Below are 26,893 nucleotides of genomic sequence, written 5' to 3'. Positions count from 1 at the left end.
AATCTGTACAACTGTGGCGCAGTGGTTAAAACTACAGTCTCAGCACCCTGAGGTTATGGGTTCAAACCCACGCTGCTCCTTGTGACCCTGGGCAACACACTTAATCCCCCCCCCATTGCCCCAGGTACATTAGATAGATTGTGAGCTCACCAGGACAGACAGGGAAACATGCTTGAGTACCTGAATAAATTTGTGCAAACCGTTCTGAGCTTCCCTGGGAGAACGGTATAGAAAATTAAATAAAAAATAAAATCACAAATAGAGCTTTTCATTTTGATCTGGTTTTGCTATGATAAAACAACTACAGACTGTACAAAACACAGCTCTCAGACTGATCTACTCGCTGAGTAAATATGAGCACATCACCCTCCCTCCACTCCGGCCCAGACCAGTATGAAATATTTCCTTTTGTTTCCCTCCCCTCTCTCTTTCTCTCTCTCTTCGCCTCCCTCACCCACGAGTCCTGCATCTGGCCCTCTCCCTTCTACTTGCACTTGGCAACACCCCCCTGCTCCGTGGCTCTCTTAAGCAACTCGTCAGCAGCGGTGATCAAGACAAGCTGCCGACATCGAGGCCTTCCCTCTACGAGTCCCGCCTTTGTGGAAAAAGGAAGTTGAAACAAACGGGACTCGCAGAGGGTAGGCCCCGACGTCAGAAGCTTGTGTCGATCGCTGCTGCTGAGTTGCCCAAGAGAGCCGTGGAGCAGGGGGTGTGGCCGGAAGCAGGTAGAAGGGAGAGGGAGATAGGAAGGCTGTAGAAGCTCCGGAGCATGACACCGACCCCGGCCAGGATGATTTCTTTTACAGGCTGCTGCTGCCGCTGCCATGCTCCCCTCCCTCCCCCCCCACCCGAAATGACAAAAACAGCCTAAAGTGGATGCCCGGCGTCGGCGTCTTTGACGTCGGGGAGAGGAAGGCTGATAGGCCCGGTAGATCGGGATGGCAACACGAGCCTTATCACGGAGTCCGGGATGGGCTCTGCGATCAACTCACGTTGCCTTCCTGAGCTACCGGTTGATCGCGATCGACGTGTTGGGCACCCCTGATCTATCATGTTTACCTCTACCTAACTTGCAAATCTTCTGGAAATGTACAGTTAGCTTCTTTGTAATCTTAATTCCTAAACTGTAATGTTCCTGGAAATGTCCAGTTAGCTTCTTTGTAATCTGCCTAGAACTGCAAGGTACGAGCGGAATAGAAGTCACTAATGTAATGTAATAACCTTCCCATAGATTCAATTGCCTATGTTTTTACATCATCTGGGAAGGAAGTTGGATTGTCTTTCAGACATGGGTGTAGGAGAGAACCTAAACTATACAGTGAATAAACAGGAAAATAAGTGTCTATTAAATGTAGGGAATGTTCTTTGATGCCAGCAACGATGGATGAATCTTTGCAGTAAGATTCTTGGGCAACTGGGCAAAAGATGGAAGACGTTGCAGATGGTAGGAGTCTGATCAGCAGATAAGACTCTTGTTTCCACATCAAAGGCAGACCAGACACAAATGATGTCATTTAACATTTAAATCCAAAACCAGCTTGTGCAGGTTCTATTTTTTTAAAACCATTGAATTCAGTTACCAATTGTCTAACGTGTGTTTTGACATATTGATACTAGTCTCCAGTTTTAAAAGAATGACACGGGAACAAAGTTTGTCCCTGTCCCCGTGATTAACTACGAGTACCCATCCCTGTGTCATTCTCTAAGCAAGGTCCCTGGTTGGTTTCTCTGTGACTTGGTTGTGCACATTATCACAATTCTGGAGACCACATTATCAAAAAGATGTGCGGAGAATCGAGTCGGTTCAGCGAATGACCACCAGGATGGTCTCGGGACTCAAGAATCTCCCATATGAGGAAAGACTGAATAAACTGCAACTATACTTGCTCGAGGAACGTAGAGAGAGGGGGGACATGATTGAGACTTTTAAATATATCACGGGTTGCATCGAGGTGGAAAACGATATCTTCTTTCTTAAAGGACCTTCAACCACAAGAGGTCATCCGCCGAAAATCAAAAGTGGGCAATTTCATGGCGACACCAGGAAGTATTTCTTCACCGAAAGGGTAGTCGATCATTGGAATGAACTTCCATTGCAGGTGATTAACGCCAGCAGCGTGCTCGATTTCAAAAAGAAATGGGATATGTATGTGGGATCTCTAGCCGGGTGAAGTCTGGGGGTGGGTCATTAGCGTGGGCAGACTTAATGGGCTACAGCCCTTTTCTGCCGTCATATTCTATGTTTCTATGTATAGTTTGGCTTTTCAGAGCAATGTTCCCTCACCACCTTTCTACCTATCTTAAGATTTACTATAATTCCTTTTTCCATGCTTGTATTATAAATTATTGTAAACCTCTCAAAGTATTGACTTATAGTGCGGTATATCAAAATTACATGGAACTCTTAAATACACAGAAAACGAGGCTGTCTGACTAAGCCATATAAAAACATGCTAAGCCCATATTCTAACACAGTATTTTCCCATGTACTAAGTCCATTTCTAATTTAGCAATATTTGACATTTTTCAAAAATTTACCTTAAAAATTTAACACGGGAGCATTTATCGCATCTTAGTTAAGAGGCACTGTGTTAATTCTGCATAAACCAGTTAGCACACACCAAGGCAAAGGTGTTAGCTGTAACACCATTCTACACCAATAATATGCCTTCAGCAAAAAATATATTTAAAAAGTTAACACACAAGGTGGTGCACGTTGACAGGCAAACTACCACATAATGCAGTAATGTGTTTTGCAGGAAGCCTTTTTTCCCTGTGTTAAGCACAAGTTAGCACTTAAATGCTCTTAGTAAAATGGCCCCAACATGTTATATGTATAAGTCAACCAATTTAGTAGGAAAGATTTCATTTTTGCTTTTCATTATATTGGGCATGCACTGAAATTGAGCTGTCCAGGAATACCTTCAGATAGAAAATATGAAGAGTAATTAATGAGAATAAACCCCCCGAAAAAAGAGGAGGGAGAGGAGGAGAATTTGAACAGAAGGCAGAGAGAAATTCCGTAATAGAAGGCTTACCAATACTTCATTTATTATTATTTAAAATTCATTGCTCATCAATTTACAAGAACTTCAGTAGGTTTACCAAAAAAAACCTAACTTATAACAGTTACAGAAGATAATTAACTGGGCCTGGCTGGCAGCAATGTTGCATGCTATTATAGAGAGCAATCTGGTAGAGAAGAGATACCATTAATGTCCATCGTCATCACCTACTAGCCAAATTTAAGGCCCAGGATTGTAGGGTTGTATAGAAGCACTGTTACATAGGATCTTACCAAACACTGAGGCTGCAAAGACTTTAATAAATTAAGTTAGGAAGGGATATCAAAGAGGGAAAAATAATTCCTTGGTCCTTGCAAATGAGATGCCGGATCTAAGCCCTGATTCTGACCGATTTATTTTATTTATTTAAAAAAATTTGTAAACTGCTTAAAATCTAAGTGGTAGACAAATAAGCAGGGTCGGCTCAAGCTATGGACCAGGTGAGACACTGGCTCAAAGTGCTGATAGAAGGCATCTAAATTAGAGAATGACACGGGGAAAAAATCTGTCCCCGTCACTGCACCATCCCCGGCCCACCATCCTCTGCACCGCCCCGCCACCGTCACCGCCATCCCTTTCACCGCCCCGTCACTGCCACTGCCATCCCATTCACCACCCCATCACCGTCCCCGTCTAGCACCCATCTTCTTCCCTCCGCTCCCCCATAGTCTGGCATCTGTCTTCTTCCCTTCCAGCGTCTTCTCCCCACTCTGCCTTCCACATTTCCTTTCAGGGTCTGTTCCTCTCTACCCTCTTTCAATGTCTGTTTTATTCCTTTCCACCACCACCCTTCCCTCCCTCCTTTACCATCTGTTCCTTTCTACCACCCTTCTTTCATATCTTCTATCAGTCCCCCCACCATCACTAACAGTCTCTCTTCTCCCTTACCATGAGCAAATAGAACTTCTGAAAATTGTATTGCTGAGGCATTATTTCTAGTACGCCTTTTTTTCCAGATGGATAATGACATCAATTTAATAATTCTTACTGTCTGCTCTGATTTCATTCACAATTTGGTTTGTGTTTTGTACCTGAGGATTCCATGAGGTATTTAACCTTTTCCTGTCTCTTCTGTGATTTCAAGTTGATTCCTTCAATAATGGAGTCTCAAGGCAGTAGCAGTTTTCTATTTTGGGCTCTTTTGACATTGTTTAAGGGATTTCTTGTACATTTGGTGCTGGTCTTCTTTGATGAGGTCACTTCAGAATCTATTTCCAAGGAAGAGAAACTTTTTCCCTTTCACCCCCTCCTTCCTTGTGTGAGCCGGAACACGCGGTCCCCGCAAGCAAGTAATTTTATATCATTTTCATTCTATTCATTCATAGAAATTAAAGTCTAGATAATGCCAGTCACATAACAAAACATGATTTTACAAAAATAATTCCCTGCACAGTCAAGCCTGCAAGGATTACTAGATGTCTTTCAGCAGCTCCCCTCCCTCCCTCCCCCTTACCTTTGTGGACAAGTCAAAATGCTCTACCAACAACAAAATTTTAAAAACACAAAGCACGCTGTACGCAGAGAAAATGTTAATTATCATTTATATTCCGCGGGTTTTCAAAGAGGTCAAGGCAGATGACTTTCTGCAATGTCACCTCAGTAACAACTATACAAAAATAGACAAATATTCCCCCTCCCTTTTTACTAAACTGCGATAGCGGTTTTTAGCGCAGGGAGCTGCACTGAATGCCTCACGCTGCTCTCGACGCTCATAGGCTCCCTGCGCTAAAAACCGCTATTGCGTTTTAGTAAAAGGGGGCCATAGTGCAAAATATAGACAGCAGATATAAATTCTCAAAACGGACACATTTTGTTCACTAAGTTGAAAATAAAATCATTTTTCCTACCTTTTTGTCTGGTGATTTCATGAGTCTCTGGTCCTTCTTCTGGTCCTTCTTCTTTCTTCTCCTGCCCCCCCCTCTTTCTTTCTCTCTCCCCCTGGCCCCAATCTTTATTTCTGCCTTTCTTTCTCTCTCCCCCTGGCCTCCCTCTTTATTTCTCTCTCCCCCTGGCCCTCCTCTTTCTTTCTGCCTTTCTTTCTCTCCCCCTTGACCCCCTCTTTATTTCTGCCTTTCTTTCTCTCTCCCTCTGGCCCCCCTCTTTATTTCTGCCTTTCTTTCTCTCTTCCCCTGGCCTCCCTCTTTATTTCTCTCTCCCCCTAGCCCTCCTCTTTCTTTCTGCCTTTCTTTCTCTCCCTCTTGACCCCCTCTTTATTTCTGCCTTTCTTTCTCTCTCCCCTTGGTCCCCCTCTTTCTTTCTGCCTTTCTTTCTCTCTCCCCCTGACCCCTCTTTATTTCTGCCTTTCTTTCTCTCTCCCCCTGGCCCCCCCTCTTTATTTTTTCCTTTTTTTCTCTCTCCCCCTAGCCCCCACAAAGCCATCGTGCCAATTTCTCCACTTCCACGATTCTTTCCCTACCCTTACCCCCAAGCCAGCAGCCGATTTCTCCCTGCTCCTTCCCCGATGTCCTGATGTCCTGAATTTCATCGGGCAGCAGCAGCATTCACAATTCACTGCTGTTGCCCGCTTCAGGCCTTCCTCTCTGTCGGGTCCTGTCTTCATGAAAACAGGAAGTAGGCAGGACCCTGCAGAGAACAAGGCCTGAAGCCAGCAACAGCAGCGAATTGTAAACGCTGCTGCTGCCCGAAGAAGGTAATGGAGCACCGAGGCAGACCGCTTCTCCCCCCTCCCATCCGAACCCCCGCTGAACCTCCTATCTCCCCCCCGTGAACCTTTCCGACCCTCCCAGCGAGAGCAGCAAACCTCCTTCACGGCTTTCTCCTCCCTCTGCCGCGTCACTGATGATGTCATCAGTGATGCGGCAGAGGGAGGAGAAAGCCGACGCTACTGGAGGGAGGTTTGCTGCTTTCGCTGGGAGGGTCGGAAAGGTTCACTTGGGGGGGAGAGATAGAAGGGTCAGCGGGGGTTCGGCTGGGAGGGGGGAGAAGCGGTCTGCCTCGGTGCTCCAAGGCCTGGCGCCATTACCTTTTTCGCCCCCTCCCCCCCCTTGGTACGCTACTGCTCTCCAGCTCTCCTTAGTTTGCCGGTTTTCTTTTTCGGCGACCGGCACGCTTTCAAAGAGCCGCGCATGCGCGGCTGCTCAAAGTTCAATCTTCTGCTCTGCTGCAACTTCCTGTTTCCGGTTGGGTCAGAGCAGAAGATTGAATACTGAGCAGTCGCGCGTGCGCGGCTCTTTTGAAAGCGTTCCGGTCGCCGAAAAAGAAAGCCGGCAAACTAAGGTGAGGTGGAGAGAGGAAGCTGGTTAAACGATCGAGCCGGCGTGCAGGCGGGCAGGTGGGGGCTGAGGGGACCGCATGATCCTTTATGCCTCACTGCGGTGACAAGACAATTCACCGCTCCACGGAGCGGTGATGGCCTTGTCCCTGTCCCCGCAGAGGCTGCTAATTTTCATTCCCCGTTTTGGGCGGGTTACCCGTGGCTAAATGCGGTAGCCGCGGGTAAACCGCCATCATGTCATTCTCTAATCTAAATCACTGTTCCCTTTAGTCCAGGGGTAGGGAACTCCGGTCCTTGAGAGCCGTATTCCACTCGGGTTTTCAGGATTTCCCCAATGAATATGCATTGAAAGCAGTGCATGCAAATAGATCTCATGCATATTCATTGTGGAAATCCTGAACACCCGACTGGAATATGGCTCTCGAGGACCGGAGTTCCCTACCCTTCTTTAGTTCCATCTCTCTGTCCTCTCTCCTTGCAGTCCAGCCTCTCTTCCCTTCCTCCATCTGCAGTTTGGCATCACTATTTTCGCTCAACCCTTGACAGTAGATGGGGAGAAAGAGCAAGACAATACTACAAAGGGGAAGGGGAGATAGTGAGAACAATTAATTTTGACACCTTTTATCACTGGTGAGGTGCAGAGGATACACTTCATAGAGAGGGGAGATACTGGATTGAGGACAGGATTGAGGGTCATGCCGCTGCAAAAATGTTAGCTCAAGGCACTACAGTCCCTTAAGCAAGTCCTGCAAAGAATTAAAAGAAAACTCCTGTGTCAGAAAAAGAGAATTAACTTGACAGTATGCAGTCAAACCTACTTTTCTTGTATTCTGTTTACAAGGAGCAAAACATTAGTATCTATAATTTGCAAGTTTTATTTTCAATTTCCATGCAGCCTCTGCACTGGGAGACATATTTTTGCAACATGTCTCAAACCCTTATGAGAAGGCAGCACATGCAGATCTCATCTTATACATATACATATTAAATGTGGCTAGCCTGAAAACATGACTAGCTAGGAGGTACTACAGAAGTGGATTGAAAATCCAATATAGTAGAATAAACGGAGAGATGTGAGAAAAAGTAAGTACTCTGGCTCGTAATGTCTTGAACATATGGGAAAACACAACAGGAGACCCAAGCATCCGTCTGGATGAATCATATTTGGGAGGTACAACGTACAACAAATAATGACTTGTCTGCACTGTATATTTTCTATTGTGGGGGAGAAGGAAGTTGTAATTTTCAAACCTTACCAAGTGTGCAAAAATACCTTGTTCCAGTTCTACAGGCTCCAATATTCAGCTATATTTTCATTCTGTTTCTCATATCGTTTACAGAAATTTTCTGTTTGGTACACATTTTTATTTTTTTCCCCCATTTTGAAGGGCATTAAGAGGAAAAAGCGTACACTATTTGTGATGTAGGATAAAACCCAAAGTTTCAGGGGCTTTCTTTTCTTTCCAGGCAAAACATACAGCATGGGGAACATTATTCCAAATGCACATCCATAGCTGTGACCATAAATGGATCTAGCACTCTATGCACATGGAAACTATCTAACAATGCGCTTACAGGATAGAAGACCAGTTATAATAATCACTACTTACTTTGTTGCACCATCATCATAAGTTGCCATCAACACTATGGTGCCGTCTGGTATTTTCTTTAGAAATTCATTAAATGGGGTCACATCTAAAACAGAGACTTTTCAGTAAAAATTATTATTACAAACACCAGGGATTCATCTACAGGGCTGTTACCTCAGGACAGTGTTTAAAAAAAAATTTATTGACAGTCTGCAACCTAACTTACTAACCACTGACAGAAGAGACTTACTGACAACCTAACTTCTGCATATATATAGGTTTTTCTTTTACCATTTTGTGCACAGTTGACTTTATTCCAAGATTTACCTCTGTTTGGAGAGATGCAATCTCCAATGGCCTCCCATTTCACATGCATTCTTTTTATCATCATGTAACTGTTAGTTGGCAAGCCTGCTTATTTATGCTGTATAGTCTCCAAGTGGTCACCCTTTGGATACCATAGTAATAGCTGAACAAATTCTGATTACATAGCAATAGACATACAGAACACTGAAGACATTCTTTTCTTAGGAGGATATAGAGTAAAATATCCCTAGAAATTTATAAAGCAGAAAAGAATAAAAAGTGAAGCTGTATGTACTGGATTGTGGTGCTGATTGCAGAAAAAAAATAAGAGGATAAACTAGAATATGTTACGAAATTAGAGAAAAAAATAGGTGTCATTAAAAAATGACAAACAATTAATGAGACACTCTGTAGTAATTAAGTGATTCAATAAATAACTTATTAAAAATTCATCACTTAAAATCTTTAAATCAAGACTTTTTAACTTAACTTATACTTAAATTTGTATATATATAACACAAAAAATTGGTGAATGTGAAAAGCTCAGACCCTACAACCAAACTCTAGTGTATATAGACACGGAGCTAGTTGTTACAGAGACCACCACAGCTGATCACTGTCTCATTCCACCGCTATCTACCAAATTATACACAGATCATAAATACTTCTCTGTGGTGGTGGCGGTGGAGTTGCTGGAAACGTCTCACAACTGCTCCGGTCTGATAATCAACATAAAATAAAGATTGCTGCTGTCTCAAAATAGAGAGTTGCGCGGGGACAGAAATTCCACCCGTCCCCACCCGTCCCCGCCAAAGTCCCACCCGTCCCCACCCGTCCCCGTGAGGACTCCCACCCGTCCCCACCCGTCCCCGCGAGGAATCCCTCCGTCCCCACCCGTCCCCGCGAGGAATCCCCTCCGTCCCCACCCGTCCCCGCGAGGAATCCCCTACGTCCCTGCCTGTCCCTATAAACTACAGAAATAGTTATTTCATTTAATTATGCTACTGAATTAAAGGCTCTGGTAGAAACCCATTTAAAAATAAGCAAAAAGACTTTATTAATTTGGAAATATTAATTGGGAAGAATACATACTTTGTAAACAGGTTTCTACCAGAGCCTCTAATGTTTATAAATTTTTATCAACACAACTAATATACTACTTTATCCTTAAGCAAAAAAAAAAAATAATAATAATTTTTTTCCTACCTTTATTGCCTGGTTTCTGCTTTCTTCATGTTCTCATTCAATTCCTTCCATCCACTGCCTCTCTTCTCTCTGTGTCTTCCATTTGCTCTGTTACTGTGCCTCTCCCTTTCTCCCCCCTCCCAAATTGGTCTGGCACCCATCTTTTTCCCTCCGCTCCCCCATAGTCTGGCACCTCTGTCTTCTTCCCTGCCAGCGTCTTCTTCCCATTCCCTCTTCCCCATTTCCTTTCAGTGTCCTTCTCCCCCACCATCTTTCCCATGTCCTGTCAGGCAGCATCCTTCTCCCCTCTCTGCCTTCCCCATGTCCTTTCAGTGGCATTCTCCACCCCTTTGTCTTCCCCAGTGCTTTCAGGGTCCTTCCCCCCCCCTTTCTCCCGTTTACCCCATTTCCTTTCAGTGTCCTTCTCCCCCACCATCTTCCCCATGTCCTGTCAGGCAGCATGCTTCTCCCCCCTCTGCCTTCCCCATGTCCCTTCAGCATCCTTCTCCCCCCTCTGTCTTCCCCATGTCCTTTCAGCGGCCTTCTCCACTCCTGTTTTCCCCATGTCCTTTCAGTGGCATTCTCCACCCCTTTGTCTTCCCCAGTGCTTTCAGGGTCCTTCCCCCCCTTCATCCCGTTTACCCCATGTCCTTTCAGCGTTCTTTTCCACCCCTTTGTCTTCCCCAGTGCTTTCAGCGGCCTTCTCCCCCCTTAAGCGTCTTTCCTTCTCCACTCCACCTTTCCTCCCTCCCTGCCTCCACCTTTGTGGCGCTTTTGCACCCGGCCGACAACAGAACAGGCCCGGTCGGACAAATCTCCCTGTCCTGTAGCCACGAATCTAAATTACCTTCTTACAGCAGCTGGAGTAGTGAAGCTGCTGTAAGAGGTAATTTAGATTCGCGGCTACAGGGCAGGGAGATTTGTCGGCCGGGCCTGTTGTCGGTCGATCGGGGGATCTGACCGGCTGTGCACATTCTCCGGGGCGATCCGCCCCCTCCCCCCTCTTTCGTACGCCATTGCCTTCTTCCTACCTGCCCTGCCGCATACAGCCGACCGGAAGTCTTCCTGATGTCAGCGCTGACGTCGGAGGAAGGGAGGGCTTTGCTTAAGCCCTCCCTCCGACGTCAGCGCTGACATCGGGAAGATTTCCGTTCGGTTGTGTGCTGCGACAGGGCAGGTAAGGAAAAGGAGACTACCCTCGCGGCTCGAGTGCACTGCGATCCAACCCCGCAGGAACCCCGCGACCCTCGGAGGCGTCCCCACGGGATCCCCACGACCCTAGGGGGCGTCCCCACGGGATCCCCGTGACCCAAAGGGGGAACCCGCGGGATCCCCACGGGTCCCGCGGGATTCCCGTCATCCCCGTTCCCGTGCAGCTCTCTATCTCAAAACTTCCCTCGATCTCCCTATTCGAGTTTCATGAATTGGAGCTTCATCAGGAGGGGACACATTTTAAGATATTTGTGTGCCAAGATTAGTTCAATTGTTCTGAAGAGAGAGAGAGAGAGAGAAAAGTAAAGTCTAAACTAGTAACCCTGTTCTTTGAAATGATACTTGTCTTGGATGCCGCTTGCGCTGCCGCTTCGAAGGTGCCTGCATGCAACATACTTGCTCCTGTCTATGAGGTACAGGATCCGCAGGGCTCTAGTCCACGCTCTCTCTTCAGAACAATTGAACTAATCTTGGCACGCAAATATCTTAAAACGTGTTCCCTTCTGATGAAGCTCCAATTCGTGAAACTCGAGTTGGGGAAGGGGGTCGATGGAAGCTTTGAGACAGCAGCAATCTTTATTTTATGTTGATTATCAGACCGGAGCAGTTGTGAGACGTTCCCAGCGACTTCACCGCCACAGAGAAATATTTATGATCTGTGTATAATTTGGTAGATAGCAATGGAATGAGACAGTGATCAGCTGTGATGGTCTCTTCAACAACTAGCTCGGTGTCTGTACACTAGAGTTTGGTTGTAACATAGAAACATAGAAGAAGAAGATAACGGCAGATAAAGGCCATAGCCCATCAGGTCTGCCCACTCTACTGACCCACCCCCAAGTCTACTATCCTAGAGATCCTACTCCTGGTGACAGGTTCCCTTGGCTTAACCCTCTAAGGGATCCCACATGGGCATCCCATTTGCTCTTAAATTCTTGCACGCTGTTTGCCTCGATCACCTGCATCGGGAGCTCGTTCCAAGGATCAACCACTCTCTCGGTGAAGAAATATTTCCTGGTGTCGCCATGAAATTTCCCGCCCCTGAGTTTGAGCAGATGCCCTCTTGTGGCTGAGGGTCCTTTGAGAAAGAGAATCTCTTCTTCCATCTTGATAAGGCCGGTAATATACTTAAACGTCTCGATCATGTCTCCTCTCTCCCTACGTTCCTCAAGTTCGTACAGCCGCAAATTTTTCAGCCTTTCCTCGTACGATAGATCCTTGAGCCCCGAGACCATCCTGGTGGCCATCCATTGCACTGACTCTACTCTCAGCACATCTTTTCGGTAGTGTGGCCTCCAGAATTGCACACAGTATTCCAAATGAGGTCTCACCATGGTTCTGTATAATGGCATTTTGACTTTAGGCTTCCGGCTGACGAAACTCCTGCGGATGCAACCTAACAACTGTCTTGCCTTAGATGAAGCCTTCTCCACATGATCAGCAGTTTTCATGTCTGCGCTGATGATCACTCCCAAGTCTCGTTCTGTTGAAGTTCTAGCTAAGGTCTCACCATTCAAGGTGTAAGTTCTGCATGGATTTCTGCTGCCGAGGTACATGATCTTGCATTTCTTAGCGTTGAAGCCCAGCTGCCAGGTCGAGGACCAAAGCTCCAACAAATGTAGGTCCTGTGTCATACTATCGTGTGAATTGCCGTCTCTCACTATATTGCATAGTTTGGCGTCGTCAGTGAATAATGTTATCTTACCTTGAAGCCCCTGAGTTAGGTCCCCTATGAATATGTTGAAAAGGAGCGGGCACAAGACTGAGCCCTGCGGTATTCCACTGGTCACCTCCGATGTTTTAGAGAGGGTACCGTTAACTACCACCCTCTGAAGTCTGCCACTCAGCCAGTCATTGATCCATGTAGTTAGTGTTTCTCCCAGCCCCATTGATTTCATCTTGGTCAACAGCCTGCGATGCGTGACACTATCGAAAGCTTTGCTGAAGTCTAGGTATATGACGTCCATGGATTCTCCCATGTCTAGCTGTTTTGTTACCCAATCAAAGAAGGGTCTGAGCTTTTCACATTCACCAATTTTTTGTATTATATATATATATATATATATATATATATATATATACAAATTTAAGTATAAGTTACGTAAAAAAGTCTTGATTTAAACATTTTAAGTGATGAATTTTTAATAAATTAAAAAATGACAACCAAACATAACAAAACAACAAGATTTGTAAGCAGTCATACAATCTTTCCTTTTTAAACTCTCTAGGGTAAATGGGTCTTGAAGATATCATCACTGTTAAGAAGAACCACACCAAGTCTGTGTCCAGGCTTCTAAAGTCAGTGGGCTATGTAAAAGTCTGTTGAGCAGTTCTACAATGCGTAAAGTCATAAGTTAAGAAGAAAGGATTATGAAGGAGTCTGTTCATTAGATCTTTGGCTACCAAGACCATAGGTGAACTACATCCATGTCTGGCTATTACTAACAGGGTAACCAGAGTTGCTCTCTCCACCCAAGCAGAAGATAAAAAGGGTTGTGTCAAGGTGCCAGAGACTGAAGAAGGAAGGAAGGAAGAGGCAGCTGAGAAGCAGATTTGGAAACAAGAAAATGTTCTTCAAGCTTTAAGGGGGAAACAAGTTAAACCATGAAGAGACAGTTAACTCATTATATGTGAAGCTGAGAGTGAGAAGCCTAAAATTTAAGGCTGGTCTTTGGGAAGTGAAGGAACTGGAGCAAGCCTTACTATACTATGCATTTTTCCTATAGATACAAAATGGAAGATAACCTTTAATTCATAAGCCCAGAGCTAGACGTACTTGGTTTTGCTCTACTTTACGAGGAAAATAATTTACAGAGAGGTGTTATATAAATCTCAGTATCACAGAGAACCATATACTGGCACGTTTTCCCTGCCTAAAGGTAGTTACCATGGCACTTCTATGACAGTACAGAACCTTAAGCCAGACCCTGGTGCCCTACAAAGATGCTCATGTCACGTGTATATTTCCCTATCAGATCTGCTCAGTCTTATGGACTGTTATGGTCAAACATTCTCCATGCTCTTACCCACTGTATAAAGAAGGCACGAGCAGGAGGGAAAAAGCTCATGCTTCACCATCCTTCATCAACAAGCTGTTAGAAAGTAAATGGGTGATCCTATCTAGAAAACTACATAACTAAGGCCACAGAGCATCCACATTAAGTGTCATCCTAAAGCTACATTTTCAGGAAACACTTTTACAGGGACGATCACTTGAAGAAAAATAAAAGGAGTTTCTGCTCACATGCACACTGGCATACAACAGAGGTAGAATAAACACATGCATATATGGTATACACTTACCTCCTGCCCACATGTCAAAATATTTTGTGTCTACCACATCTCCAGTTTTGCCTAGGAAAAGAAATATATTCAAAATAAATTATGAGATGGTTTAGTTAGCAATCAATAAGTTTTTGCATAAGCACAAAAATATTGCCAAAGCCTTCTTGCTCCTGGACTACTCTAAGTTTGGGTTCCTTCCACTAGTTAGATTCTAGGTCTAAAATTGTGGAATTTATTGCCAAAGGATGCTAGGTTAGAAAACATTAAGAAATGTAAAGCACTCTTATTTGCACCAGGTCTATGTGGTATATAACTCCGTTTTAAAATATTTTAAGATCTCCACCTGTACATTTAGGAATCTTCAGGCCATCAACCCTGTCACTCTCGCCACCGCTGTTTCACCCCTCCTCTCCACATCTATGCTACACAAGTCTGAAAACAAGAAATCTCCTCCTGTAATACCACTCTCTCTTCTGGTCTAAATACCCTCACTTCCTCTACCCTACGCTCTGTAAGGTACCCCAAACCCCAGCCCTGGCTAAACTCTAAAATCCACTACTTATGATCCTATGCCAGATCTGCTGAACAGTTCTGGCTCAAATCCCATATTCATGATGACTTCATTCATTTCAAATTACTACACCCACCTAACTATCTCAACTCCAAACTTCACCGCCTCTTTACCACACTGAACTCCTTACTCAAGGTCCCCCTACCCCAAACCCCTCTGTCACTCTCCCCTCAGACTATGACTGAGTATCTAGCCAGGGGGAATGACAAATGCCTGTATCTTGATGTTGTATACAGACCTCCAAGACAACAGGAAAAGCACAGTTACTTACCGTAACAGGTGTTATCCAGGGATAGCAGGCAGATATTCTTGACTGATGGGTGACGGCACCGACGGAGCCCCGGTACGGACAATTTTAGAGTGATTGCACTCTAAGAACTTAGAAAGTTCTAGCTAGGCCATACCGCGCGTGCGCCTTCCCGCCCGACAGAGGCGCGCGGTCCCCAGTTAAGATAAGCCAGCTAAGAAGCCAACCCGGGGAGGTGGGAGGGACGCAAGAATATCTGCCTGCTGTCCCTGGATAACACCTGTTACGGTAAGTAACTGTGCTTTATCCCAGGACAAGCAGGCAGCATATTCTTGACTGATGGGTGACCTCCAAGCTAACAAAAAAGAGGGGTGGAGGGAAGGTTGGCCATTAAGAAAACAAATTTTGTAAAACAGATTGGCCGAAGTGTCCATCCCGTCTGGAGAATGCATCCAGACAATAGTGAGATGTGAAAGTATGAACTGAGGACCAAGTAGCAGCCTTGCAGATATCCTCAATAGGAGTGGAACGGAGGAAAGCTACAGATGCTGCCATAGCTCTAACTTTGTGGCCTGTGACAGAACCTTCCAGTGTCAGGCCCGACTGAGCATAACAGAATGAAACGCAAGCAGCAAGCCAATTGGATAGGGTGCGTTTAGATACAGGATGACCCAACTTGTTAGGATCAAAAGACAAAAACAGTTGAGATGATCTGTGAGGTGTAGTGCGTTCGAGATCGTAAGCCAAAGCACGTTTACAGTCCAAGGTATGCAAAGCCTGTTCACCTGATGAGAATGAGGCTTTGGAAAAAATACAGGTAGGACAATGGACTGATTAAGATGAAAGTCAGACACAACCTTAGGGAGAAATTTGGGGTGTGTACGTAGAACCACCTTATCATGGTGAAAAACTGTGAAAGGTGGATCGGCCACTAGTGCATGCAACTCACTGACCCTCCTGGCAGAAGTGAGAGCTATCAGGAAGACCACTTTCCAAGCGAGAAATTTGAAATGTGCTGTGGCCAAAGGCTCAAAAGGAGGCATCATTAAAGCGGAAAGAACCACATTGAGATCCCAAACCACAGGAGGGGGCTTGAGAGGTGGTTTTACATTAAAAAGGCCCCTCATGAATCTAGAAACCAGAGGATGAGCCGAGAGGGGTTTTCCATGAACTGGCTCATGAAATGCAGCAATGGCACTAAAATGAACTCTGATAGAAGTAGATTTAAGGCCAGAGTCAGACAAGGAAAGAAGATAGTCCAACACCAGTCCCACTGCCAGAGACATGGGATTATGGTGATGTAAGATGCACCAGGAAGAAAACCGAGACCATTTCTGTTGATAACACTGAAGAGTGGCCAGTTTCCTGGAAACATCAATGATAGAACGGACAGGCTGAGAAAGGAGTGAATGAGCCGAAGTCAGCCCGAGAGAAACCAAGCTGTCAGGTGCAGAGACTGTAAGTTGGGATGCAATAGGGACTGTTGATGCTGAGTAAGCAGAGAAGGAAACAGTGGAAGAGGTATGGGTTCCCTGCAACTGAGTTGAAGTAGAAGGGAGAACCAATGTTGCCTGGGCCACCGTGTAGCGATAAGAATCATGGTGGCTCGTTCCCTCTTGAGCTTGAACAATGTCCATAGCATGAGCGGTAGAGGGGGAAATGCATATAGGAAGAGATTGGTTCAATCCAGGAGAAATGCATCGGGTGCCAGACGGTGAGTAGAGTAGAGTCTGGAGCAAAACAGGGGCAGCTGATGATTGTGAGGAGCTGCAAAAAGGTCCACTTGAGGAGTGCCCCATTGGGCGAAAATGGACTGAAGAGTCGTGGGATTGAGAGTCCATTCGTGAGGTTGGAGAATTCTGCTGAGATTGTCCGCTAAGGACAATTCTGCTCCCCTTGAATGTAGACAGCCTTCAGGAATAAGTGACGAGCTGTCGCCCAAGACCAAATCCGTTGGGCTTCCTGACACAACAGGCGAGAGCCCGTCCCTCCCTGTTTGTTGATGTAGTACATTGCAACTTGATTGTCTGTGCAAATGAGTAGTACTTGAGGAAAAAGAAGATGTTGAAAAGCCTTGAGGGCATAAAACATCGCTCGGAGTTCCAGGAAATTGATGTGGTGTGTCTGTTCCTGGACAGTCCAAAACCCCTGAGTTTAGAACTCGTTCAAGTGAGCTCCACAGGCATAGGGGGAGGAATCTGTGGTGATGACTAGTTGATGAGGAGATAGATGGAACTGTAGACCTCTGGATAGATGTGAAGATGTCAACCACCAAAGAAGCGACTGTCGAAGAGACGAGGTCACAGATATGTGTTGTGAACAAGGATCCGTCGCTTGTGACCACTGGTTCGCTAGGGTCCATTGAGGAGTACGTAGGTGGAGACGTGCGAAGGAGGTGACATGTACTGTCAAAGCCATATGCCCCAATAGCACCATCATGTGATTGGCAGAGATGGTAATCTGTTGAAACACCTGCCGACAGAGATGAAGGATGGTCTGAAGGCGGTTGGATGGAAGAAACGCCCGCATCAGAACAGTGTCCAGAATGGCTCCAATGAATTGAAGGTGCTGGGTTGGAATGAGGTGCGACTTGGGTAGATTGATTTCGAAACCCAACAGCCGAAGAAAGTGGATGGTCTGGTTGGTGGCAAGCAGAACCGCCTGAGGAGAGTGAGCTTTGATCATCCAGTCGTCCAAGGAAGGGAAGACTTGAAAATTGTGAGAGCGGAGATAGGCCGCTACTACAATCAGGCACTTGGTGATTACCCTGGGAGAGGAGGCCAGACCGAAGGGTAGCACCTTGTACTGATAATGGGTTTGATTGATGAGAAAGCGAAGATATTGCCTGGACGTCAGATGGATAGGAATATGTGTGTAAGCTTCTTTTAGATCGAGGGAGCATAGCCAGTCGCCCTGAGAGATGAGAGGGTAGAGGGTGGCAAGAGAGAGCATTTTGAACTTCTCCTTGACCAAGCATTTGTTGAGATCTCTGAGATCTAATATAGGTCTGAGGTCTCCGGTCTTTTTGGGAACTAGAAATTACCGGGAGTAAAATCCCTGACCTCTCTGATCTTGAGGAACTTCTTCGATGGCATTGAGAAGAAGGAGGGATTGAACCTCTTGAGCTAGAAGGAGGGACTGAGACTTGTTGGAAGCAGACTCTGTTGGCAGACCTAACGGCGGAGGAGTCTGAAAATTGAGGGAGTAGCCGTGGGCTATGATAGAGAACACTCACTGGTCGGTGGTGATCACTTCCCATCGAGTTAGAAAAATGTGTAGTCGACCTTCTATAGGTTGCGAAAGAGGACATGAGGGAGGAATACTGGCAATGCCCTGGAGAAGCGAGTCAAAAGGGCTGAGTTGGTTTAGGCTGAGCAACAGGTTTCATGGCAGGCGGCTGTTGTTGGCGAGCCTGTTGTTGTTGCTGCCTTTGCCTCCGAGGCTGAGGAGGATGAGGCTGAATCGGCCGAGCAGAAAAACGCCTCTGATAGGACGTCTGCTGCCTGAAAGGACGAGGAAGAGGTTTCTTCTTGTTTTTCAATAAAGTATCACACCTCGTCTCATGAGCAGAAAGCTTCTGAGTGGTGGTATCCAGAGACTCACCAAACAGCTCATCACCCAGGCAGGGAGCATTGGCAAGGCGGTCCTGGTGGTTCACATCAAGGTCTGAGACGCGAAGCCACGCCAATCGTCTCATCGCTACAGCCATAGCAGTAGCTCGAGAGGTCAGTTCAAAAGTGTCATAGATGGAACGGACCATAAACTTCCTGAGTTGCAAGAGACTGGCAGTGCATTGTTGAAAAGCAGAAAGCTTGCGGTCAGGAATAATAGCATTTTGGGAAAGTCGTTTACCAAATTTATCCATGGCCTTGCCTTCTCTGCCAGGAGGGACAGAGGCCTATACACTAGAGCCTGCAGATTTTTTGAGGGTTGACTCCACCAGCAAAGATTCATGTGGAAGCTGAGGTTTGTCAAACCCTGGGATAGGAATAACTTTATAAAGCGATTCCAATTTCCTTGGAGCTCCTGGAATAGTGAGAGGAGTTTCCAAATTTTTGTAAAAAGTTTCCCTTAATATATCATGAAGGGGTAACTTTAAAAATTCTTTGGGAGGTTGTTCAAAGTCCAAAGGCTCCAAGAATGCTTTTGACTTCTTAGAATCAGATTCCAAGGGAAGAGAAAGGGTGTCTGACATGTCTCTAAGAAATTTGGTGAAGGAAGAGTGCTCTGGCTTACTAGCAGGATCCTGCACCGATTGATCAGCCTCATCCAATGAAAAATCCTCCTCGGTACCGAGGGGATCATCGGAGTCATCCCATAAATCAGGGTCCCGTACCGATGGGAGACGGCCCTGAGACAAAGGGGTAGAGGATTCGGTATGCCTGGTTTTGCGTACCGATTTGCCTGAACGCAGCGACACCGTACCCGGTGACTGTAAAATGGGACGGGTGTCAGAAAGCGGTACCGGATCAGAGGCCGAGTGAGCCATACGTCGAAGAGACTTTGGCTCTGCCAATAAGACAGGCATCGAAACGGAAGAGGCAGATTTTAGCGGTGCCGATAACATCGATGCCGATAACATAGGCTGGTCGACTATCGGTACCACAGGCTCAGTGAGTACCGACACCGGAAGGTTCGGAGTTAGCAGAGCCGGGAGCAGGAGTTGTAATTGCTCCTTAAGCTGGACCTGAAGGATGGATGCTATACGCTCATCCAGAGACGGTCCCAATGGCACCGGTACCGCTTTTTTCTTGCTCGGTACCTGCGGTGCCGCTCGACGCTCAGGCAAAGTCGATGCCGATGAAGAGGCAGTGACTTCTATGGGAGCGAAGCATTTGCGGGGCCGGCGCGCAGTCTGCAGGACTTGGCTCACTGCTTGGTCGACTGGCGGGCCAAGAACAGAAGGGGACGGCTTCTTAGCCGGCTTACCTGAAGGGTGCGACACCGAAGAGACCTCTTGCGGTGTCGAAACCACCGGTACCGATTTGGAGGAAGTCGCTGGAGTCGACGCCGGTGGAACTTCCATAGCGGCACCGAAAAGAATCCGCTGTTGAATTTGGCGGTTCTTCAAAGTTCTCTTTTGAGAGAACTACAGCGGGTGCACATTTCCGCCCTATGGTCCGGACCCAAACACTGAAGGCACCACTTGTGCGGGTCGGATAAAGAAATAGGGCGTGCACACCGCTGACAGTTCTTAAAACCCAAAGACGGGGGCATGAAGGGAAAAACGGCAGAAGCAAAATCGAAGCCCGAGGCTTCGATGGTGCCAACAGGCCCCGCTGGGGCCGACCGAAAAAAGTAAAAAAAAATAGACTTTTTTTTTTTTTTTAGAAAAATAATAAAAGAAGAAAAAGTGAATAAATTCACGAGAAAAATTACGCGAGCGGGAAGGCGAAAAAAGAGAGTCCAACAGCCGTTGGAAACACGCGTCTTCTTAGCTCCGCGGAAACTAAGAAACTGGGGACCGCGCGCCTCTGTCGGGTGGGAAGGCACTCGCGCACGCGCGGTGCGGCCTAGCTAGAACTTTCTAAGTTCTTAGAGTGCAATCACTCTAAAATTGTCCGTACCGGGGCTCCGTCTGTGCCGTCACCCATCAGTCAAGAATAAGCTGCCTGCTTGTCCTGGGATAAACATAGATATAGAACTAATCGAAGATATAGAGACCATCACTCTGCGAGGAGACACGGTACTGTTGGGGGACTTCAATATGCCTGATGTAGATTGGAACAAACTTTCTGCTATGTCCAGCGGCAGCAGAAGGCTACTAACCTCCATAAGGGGAGCACAACTCAAACAGTTGGTATTAGAGCCCTATAAGGATCAAGCGATACTGGACCTAGTACTCACCAACAGAGATAGTGTCACAGAGGTTTCAGTAGGCGATACATTGGCCTCCAGTGACCACAACATGGTATGGTTTCACCTCAGGAAAGGTTTCACTAGATCAAACACATCCACAAAGGTCTTCAACTTTAAGGGCACCAACTTCAAAAGCATGGGAGATTTCGTCTATCGGGCGCTGCAAAACCAGGCCACAACAGATAACGTAGAGATAATGTGGTCAGCTCTGAAATCTGCCCTACACGAAGCGACCAACCTCTATATAAAAACAGTAAGTAAATGGCGGAGAAACAATAAACCTCAGTGGTTCTCTGCGGAGATATCGGACCTCGTAAAAAAGAAAAAAGGAGCATTTATCTCCTACAAACATTCAGGAAAACAAGAGACTAAAGAAGACTATCTGGTCAAGTCTAGAGCTGTCAAAAAACAGTCAGAGAGGCCAAACTCCGGATGGAAGAGAATCTAGCAAAGAACATTAAAAAGGGGGATAAATCCTTCTTCAGGTATATTAGTGACAGAAAAAGGAACACAGATGGTATAGTGCGCCTTAGGAAACCAGATGGGAATCATGTAGAATCGGACTCCGATAAAGCCGCACTATTAAATAAATACTTCTGCTCAGTCTTTACCTGCGAGGTGCCAGGATCTGGTCCAAAGCTGCAGGCAAGGGAGAGCTCGGAAGACCCGTTTCGAGATTTTGAGTTTACGCCCAACAGCGTCTACTATGAACTTTCCAAGTTCAAAGTGAACAAAGCCATGGGACCGGACAAACTACATCCCAGGGTACTTAGGGAGTTGAGTGATATCCTGGTGGAGCCGTTATCCACGCTCTTCAATCTTTCCCTAAGTACAGAAAGAGTCCCATTGGACTGGAAAACAGCCAACGTAATTCCACTCCACAAAAAGGGATGCAGGATAGAGGCTGCAAATTACAGACCAGTGAGTCTCACATCGATAGTGTGTAAAATTATGGAAACACTAATCAAACACAAATTAGATACGATCCTGAACGATGAGACTCTACGAGATCCCCATCAACATGGATTTACAAAGGGAAGGTCCTGCCAATCCAATCTGATCAGCTTCTTTGACTGGGTAACGAAAAAGCTGAATATGGGGGAATCCCTGGACGTTGTGTACTTGGACTTCAGTAAGGCTTTTGATAGTGTTCCACACTGCAGGTTATTGAGCAAGATGAGTTCAATGGGATTAGGAGAAACGTTAACTGCATAGGTAAAAGACTGGCTCAAAGGTAGACTTCAGAGGGTGGTGGTGAACGGTACTCCCTCTGAAACATTGGCAGTGATCAGTGGAGTGCCGCAGGGTTCAGTCTTGAGTCCGATCCTATTTAATATCTTCGTAAGGTACCTGGCTCAGGGGCTTCAAGGGAAAATTACATTATTCGCTGATGATGCCAAACTATGCAACAGCACAGTGCCCGACTATATGACACAGGACCTACTCTTACTGGAGCATTGGTCCTCAACTTGGTAACTAAGTTTTAATGCCAAAAAGTGTAAGGTCATGCACCTTGGCAGCAGAAATCCTTGTAGAACTTACACCCTAAATGGTGAGACCTTAGCAAGAACTGCAGCAGAACGGGACTTGGGAGTGATCATTAGTGAAGACATGAAGACTGCCAATCAAATGGAGAAAGCTTCATCCAAGGCTAGACAAATGATGGGTTGTATCCGAAGAGGTATCATCAGCTGGAAGCCCGAAGTTATAATGCCATTATACAGATTCATGGTGAGACCTCATCTGGAATATTGTGTACAATTCTGGAGACCACATTATCAAAAAGATGTGCGGACGATTGAGTCGATTCAGCGAATGGCCACCAGGATGGTCTCAGGACTCAAGGATCTCCCATATGAGGAACGGGTGGGTAAGTTGCAGCTGTACTCACTCGAGGAACATAGAGAGAGGGGAGACATGATCGAGACGTTCAAATATGTCACGGGCCATATTGAGGTAGAAGAGGATATCTTTTTTCTTAAAGGACCTACGGCGACAAGTTGAAACTCGGGGGTGGGAGATTTCATAGTGACACCAGGAAGTATTTCTTCATCGAAAGGGTGGTTGATCATTGGAATAGTCTTCCACTGCAGGTAATTGAGGCCAGCAGTGTGCTGGATTTCAAGAGAAAATAGGATAAGCATGTGGGATTACTTCAAGGAAGAAATTAGGGGGTGGGTCATTAGAGTGGGAAGACTTGTTGGGCCGTGGCCCTTTTCTGCCATCATCTTCTATGTTTCTATGTTACTTCTATGACAATGTTCACAAAATTAACCTCGAGTTCTCAACCGAACCACCTCCCCCAGCCCAACCCCAACTCATCCCTTGCCACCTTATTCTTCCTTTCCTGAAATTAAAGAGGAAGAAACTGCACATTTTATTTCCTTCTCCAAACTCATCACCTGTTACTCTGATCCCATCGCCATCCATCTACTAACCACTATCTCTCCTATTGTCATCCCCTCTATCTGCTATATCCTCAACCTATCACTCTCCACCGCAACTGTGCCCGATGCCTTCATAAGAACATAAGAGTTGCCGCTGCTGGGTCAGACCAGTGGTCCATCATGCCCAGCAGTTTGCTCATGGGGCGGCCCTTTTGGTCAAAGACCATCACCCTAACTGAGACTAGCCCTACCAGCGTATGTCCTTGTTCAGTAGGAACTTGTCTAACTTAGTGTTAAATCCCTGGAGGGTGTTTTTCCCTATGACAGCCTCCGGGAGAGTGTTCTAGTTTTCCACCTTTCTCTGGGTGAAGAAGATCTTCCTTACGTTTGTACGGAATCTTTCCCCTTTCAATTTTAAAGAGTGCCTTCTCGTTCTCCCTACCTTGGAGAGGGTGAACAACCTGTCCTTATCTATTAAGTCTATTCCCTTCAGTACCTTGAATGTTTCGATCATGTCCCCTCTCAATCTCCTCTGTTCGAGAAAGAAGAGGCCCAGTTTCTCTAATCTTTCACTGTTCAGCAGCTCCTCCAACCCCTTAACCATCTTAGTCGCTCTTCTCTGGACCCTCTCGAGTAGTACCGTGTCTTTCTTCATGTATGGCGACCAATGCTGTACGCAGTACTCCAGGTGAGGATGCACCATGGCCCGGTATAGCGGCATGGTAACCTTCTCCAATCTGTTCGTGATCCCCTTCTTTATCATCCCTAGCATTCTGTTTGCCCTTTTCGCCACCGCCACACATTGTGCAGATGGCTTCATCGACTAGCCTATCAGAACTCCCAAGTCTCTTTCCTGGGAGGTCTTTCCAAGTACCGCCCCATGCCATTGTTACACTACTCCTCAAAAAACCCTCGTCGATCCCTACTTGTCCTTCCAACTTTGTCTCCCTCCTCCCCTTCTTATCCAAACTACTTGAACGTGTTTGTTCACCGCCGTTGTCTTGACTTTCTTTCATCTCAGGCTATCTTTGACCCGCTTCAATCAGGCTTTTGCCCTCTTCATTTTACAGAAGCTGCACTTATGAAAGTCTGCAATGACCTGCTCCTGGCCAAATCCAAAGGCCTCTACTCCGTCCTCATCCTTCTTGAGCTATCTGCAGCTCTGACAAGGTAATCACCACCTACTCATCAATATATTGTCCTTGCTTGGATTTCAAGGCTCTATTGCATGGTTTTCTTCCTATCTTTCCCATCGAACCTTTAGCATATGTTGTGCTGGATCCTCCTCCACCACCATCCCACTGTCAGTTGGTGTGCCTCAGGGCTCTGTCCTGGAACCACTTCTTTTTTTCTCCCATCTACTTTTCTTCCCTTGGTGCTCTAATTGCCTCCTATGGCTTTCAGTATCACCTCGATGCCAACGACTCACAGATCTCTCTCTCTCTACACCTGAAACCTCGAAAGACATTCATTCCCAGGTTTCAACCTGCTTGTTTGGCATCACTACCTATATGCCTCGCTACCATCTAAAATTAAACATGGCCAAGACTGAGCTCCTTATCTTTGCATGTCTCTCCTCTTTCCACATTAAGAACATAAGAACATAAGAAGTTGCCTCCACTGGGTCAGACCAGAGGTCCATCGCGCCCAGCAGTCCGCTCCTGCACCGGCCCATCAGGCCTATGACCTGTAAAGTGGTCCCTGACTATTCCTATAACCTACCTCTACTTCTATCTGTACCCCTCAATCTCCTTATCCTTTAGGAACCTATCTAAACCTTCCTTGAACCCCTGTATCGTGCTCTGGCCTATCTCAACCTCCGGAAGCACGTTCCATGTGTCCACCACCCTCTGGGTAAAAAAGAACTTCCTAGCGTTTGTTCTAAACCTGTCCCCTTTCAATTTCTCCGAGTGCCCCCTTGTACTTGTGGTTCCCCACGGTCTGAAGAATCTGTCCCTGTCTACCTTCTCTATGCCCTTCAGGATTTTGAAGGTTTCTATCATGTCTCCTCTAAGTCTCCGCTTTTCCAGGGAGAATAGCCCTAGTATTTCCAACCTGTCAGCGTATGAAAAGTTTTCCATACCTTTTATCAGTTTAGTCGCTCTTCTCTGAACTTCCTCAAGTACTGCCATGTCTTTCTTGAGGTACGGCGACCAGTACTGGACACAGTACTCCAGATGTGGTCGCATCATTGCACGATACAGTGGCATGATGACTTCCTTCGTCCTGGTCGTGATACCCTTTTTAATGATACCCAACATTCTGTTTGCTTTCTTTGAGGCTGTCGCACACTGTGCTGATGCTTTCAATGTTGTGTCCACCATCATCCCCAGGTCTCTTTCAAGGTTGCTTACCCCTAGCAATGATCCTCCCATTTTGTAGCTGAACATCGGGTTCTTTTTCCCTACATGCATGACCTTGCATTTCTCTATGTTAAAGCTCATTTGCCACTTTTTTGCCCACTCTTCCAGCCTCGTTAGGTCCCTTTGCAGGTCTTCGCAGTCTTCCGCGGTTCTAACCCTGCTGCAGAGTTTGGTGTCATCCGCAAATTTAATAACCTCACATTTTGTTCCCGCCTCCAGGTCGTTAATAAATATATTGAACAGGAGCGGTCCCAGCACCGACCCCTGTGGAACTCCGCTCGTGACCCATTGCCAGTCTGAGTAATGGCCCTTTACTCCAATCCTCTGTTTTCTGCCTGCCAGCCAGTGTTTGATCCATCGGTGGACATCGCCTTGCACCCCATGGTTCCACAGCTTCTTAAGCAGCCGTTCGTGGGGTACCTTGTCGAAGGCTTTTTGGAAGTCAAGGTAAATGATGTCTATGGATTCCCCTTTATCCATTTGGCTGTTTATTCCCTCAAAGAAGTATAGTAAGTTCGTGAGGCACGACCTTCCCTTGCAGAAGCCATGCTGGCTCGCCTTCAGCTGTCCATTGTTTTCTATGTGTTCGCAGATGCTGTCCTTAACCAGTGCTTCCATCATCTTTTCCGGAACTGAGGTCATGTTCACCGGTCTGTAGTTTCCCGGGTCACCCCTTGATCCCTTCTTAAAGATGGGCGTGACATTTGCTATTTTCCAGTCCTCTGGGATCTCCCCAGTTTTTAAGGATAGGTTACATATTTGGCGAAGTGTATCCGCTATTTCGTTTCTCAGTTCTTTTAGTACGCTTAGGTGGATGCCGTCCGGACCAGGTGATTTGTCGCTTTTCAGTCTGTCTATCTGTCGGAGGACATCCTCTTGGCTTACCTCTAATTGGACCAGCTTTTCATCCTGATCCCCACTTATGAACTCCTCGGGTTCTGGAATATTGGATGTGTCCTCTCTCGTGAAGACTGACGAGAAGAACTTGTTTAACCTGTCAGCTATCTCTTTTTCCTCCTTTACCACTCCCTTCTTGTCTCCATCATCCAATGGTCCCACTTCCTCCCTGGCCGGTTGCTTCCCCTTCACGTACCTGAAGAATGGTTTGAAGTTTCTTGCTTCCCCCGCTAGTCTCTCTTCATATTCTCTTTTTGCTTTCCTAATCACTCGGTGACATTCCTTTTGGTGTCTTTTGTGCTCCTTCTGGTTGTCCTTGGTTTGGTCCTTTTTCCATTTTCTGAACGATGTTTTCTTATCCCTTATCGCATTTTTCACTGCATTTGTTATCCACACCGGGTTTTTTGTTCGATTCTTTTTGCACCCTTTCCTAAACCTGGGAACGTACAGGTTCTGTGCTTTGTGCACCGTGTCCTTGAGTAGGGATCAGGCTTTTTCTACGGTCTCCATCTTCCCTGAGCTGCTGCTGAGTTTCTTTCCCACCATTTTCCTCATGGCCTCGTAATTCCCTTTTCTGAAATTGAGTGCTGTCATTGTGGTTCTTTTCACCTTTGATGTTCCTATTGCTAGCTTGCACCGGATCATGCTGTGATCACTGTTTCCTAGTAGTGCTAGTACTACTACCTCCTTTG

The 26,893-nt window shown here is 46.2% G+C and overlaps 1 protein-coding gene across 2 annotated transcripts in view; it reads right to left on the bottom strand.

Annotated features, from left to right (window-relative positions):
* Positions 1 to 26,893, bottom strand: part of LOC117367064 (protein FAM3C-like) — a 103,344-nt gene that overhangs the window by 7,082 nt on the left and 69,369 nt on the right. For both annotated transcript variants that reach the window (XM_033959285.1, XM_033959286.1), the window contains 2 exons: positions 13,896 to 13,946; positions 7,911 to 7,995 (listed from right to left, as the gene is read on the bottom strand). In XM_033959285.1, the coding sequence (XP_033815176.1) occupies positions 7,911 to 7,995; positions 13,896 to 13,946 (136 nt within the window). The remainder of the gene's footprint in view (positions 1 to 7,910; positions 7,996 to 13,895; positions 13,947 to 26,893) is intronic.

Source organism: Geotrypetes seraphini, chromosome 9 (assembly GCF_902459505.1).
Source record: "Geotrypetes seraphini chromosome 9, aGeoSer1.1, whole genome shotgun sequence".
Classification (NCBI taxonomy): Eukaryota; Metazoa; Chordata; class Amphibia; order Gymnophiona; family Dermophiidae; genus Geotrypetes; species Geotrypetes seraphini.
This window is presented reverse-complemented; position numbering and strand designations above follow the sequence as displayed.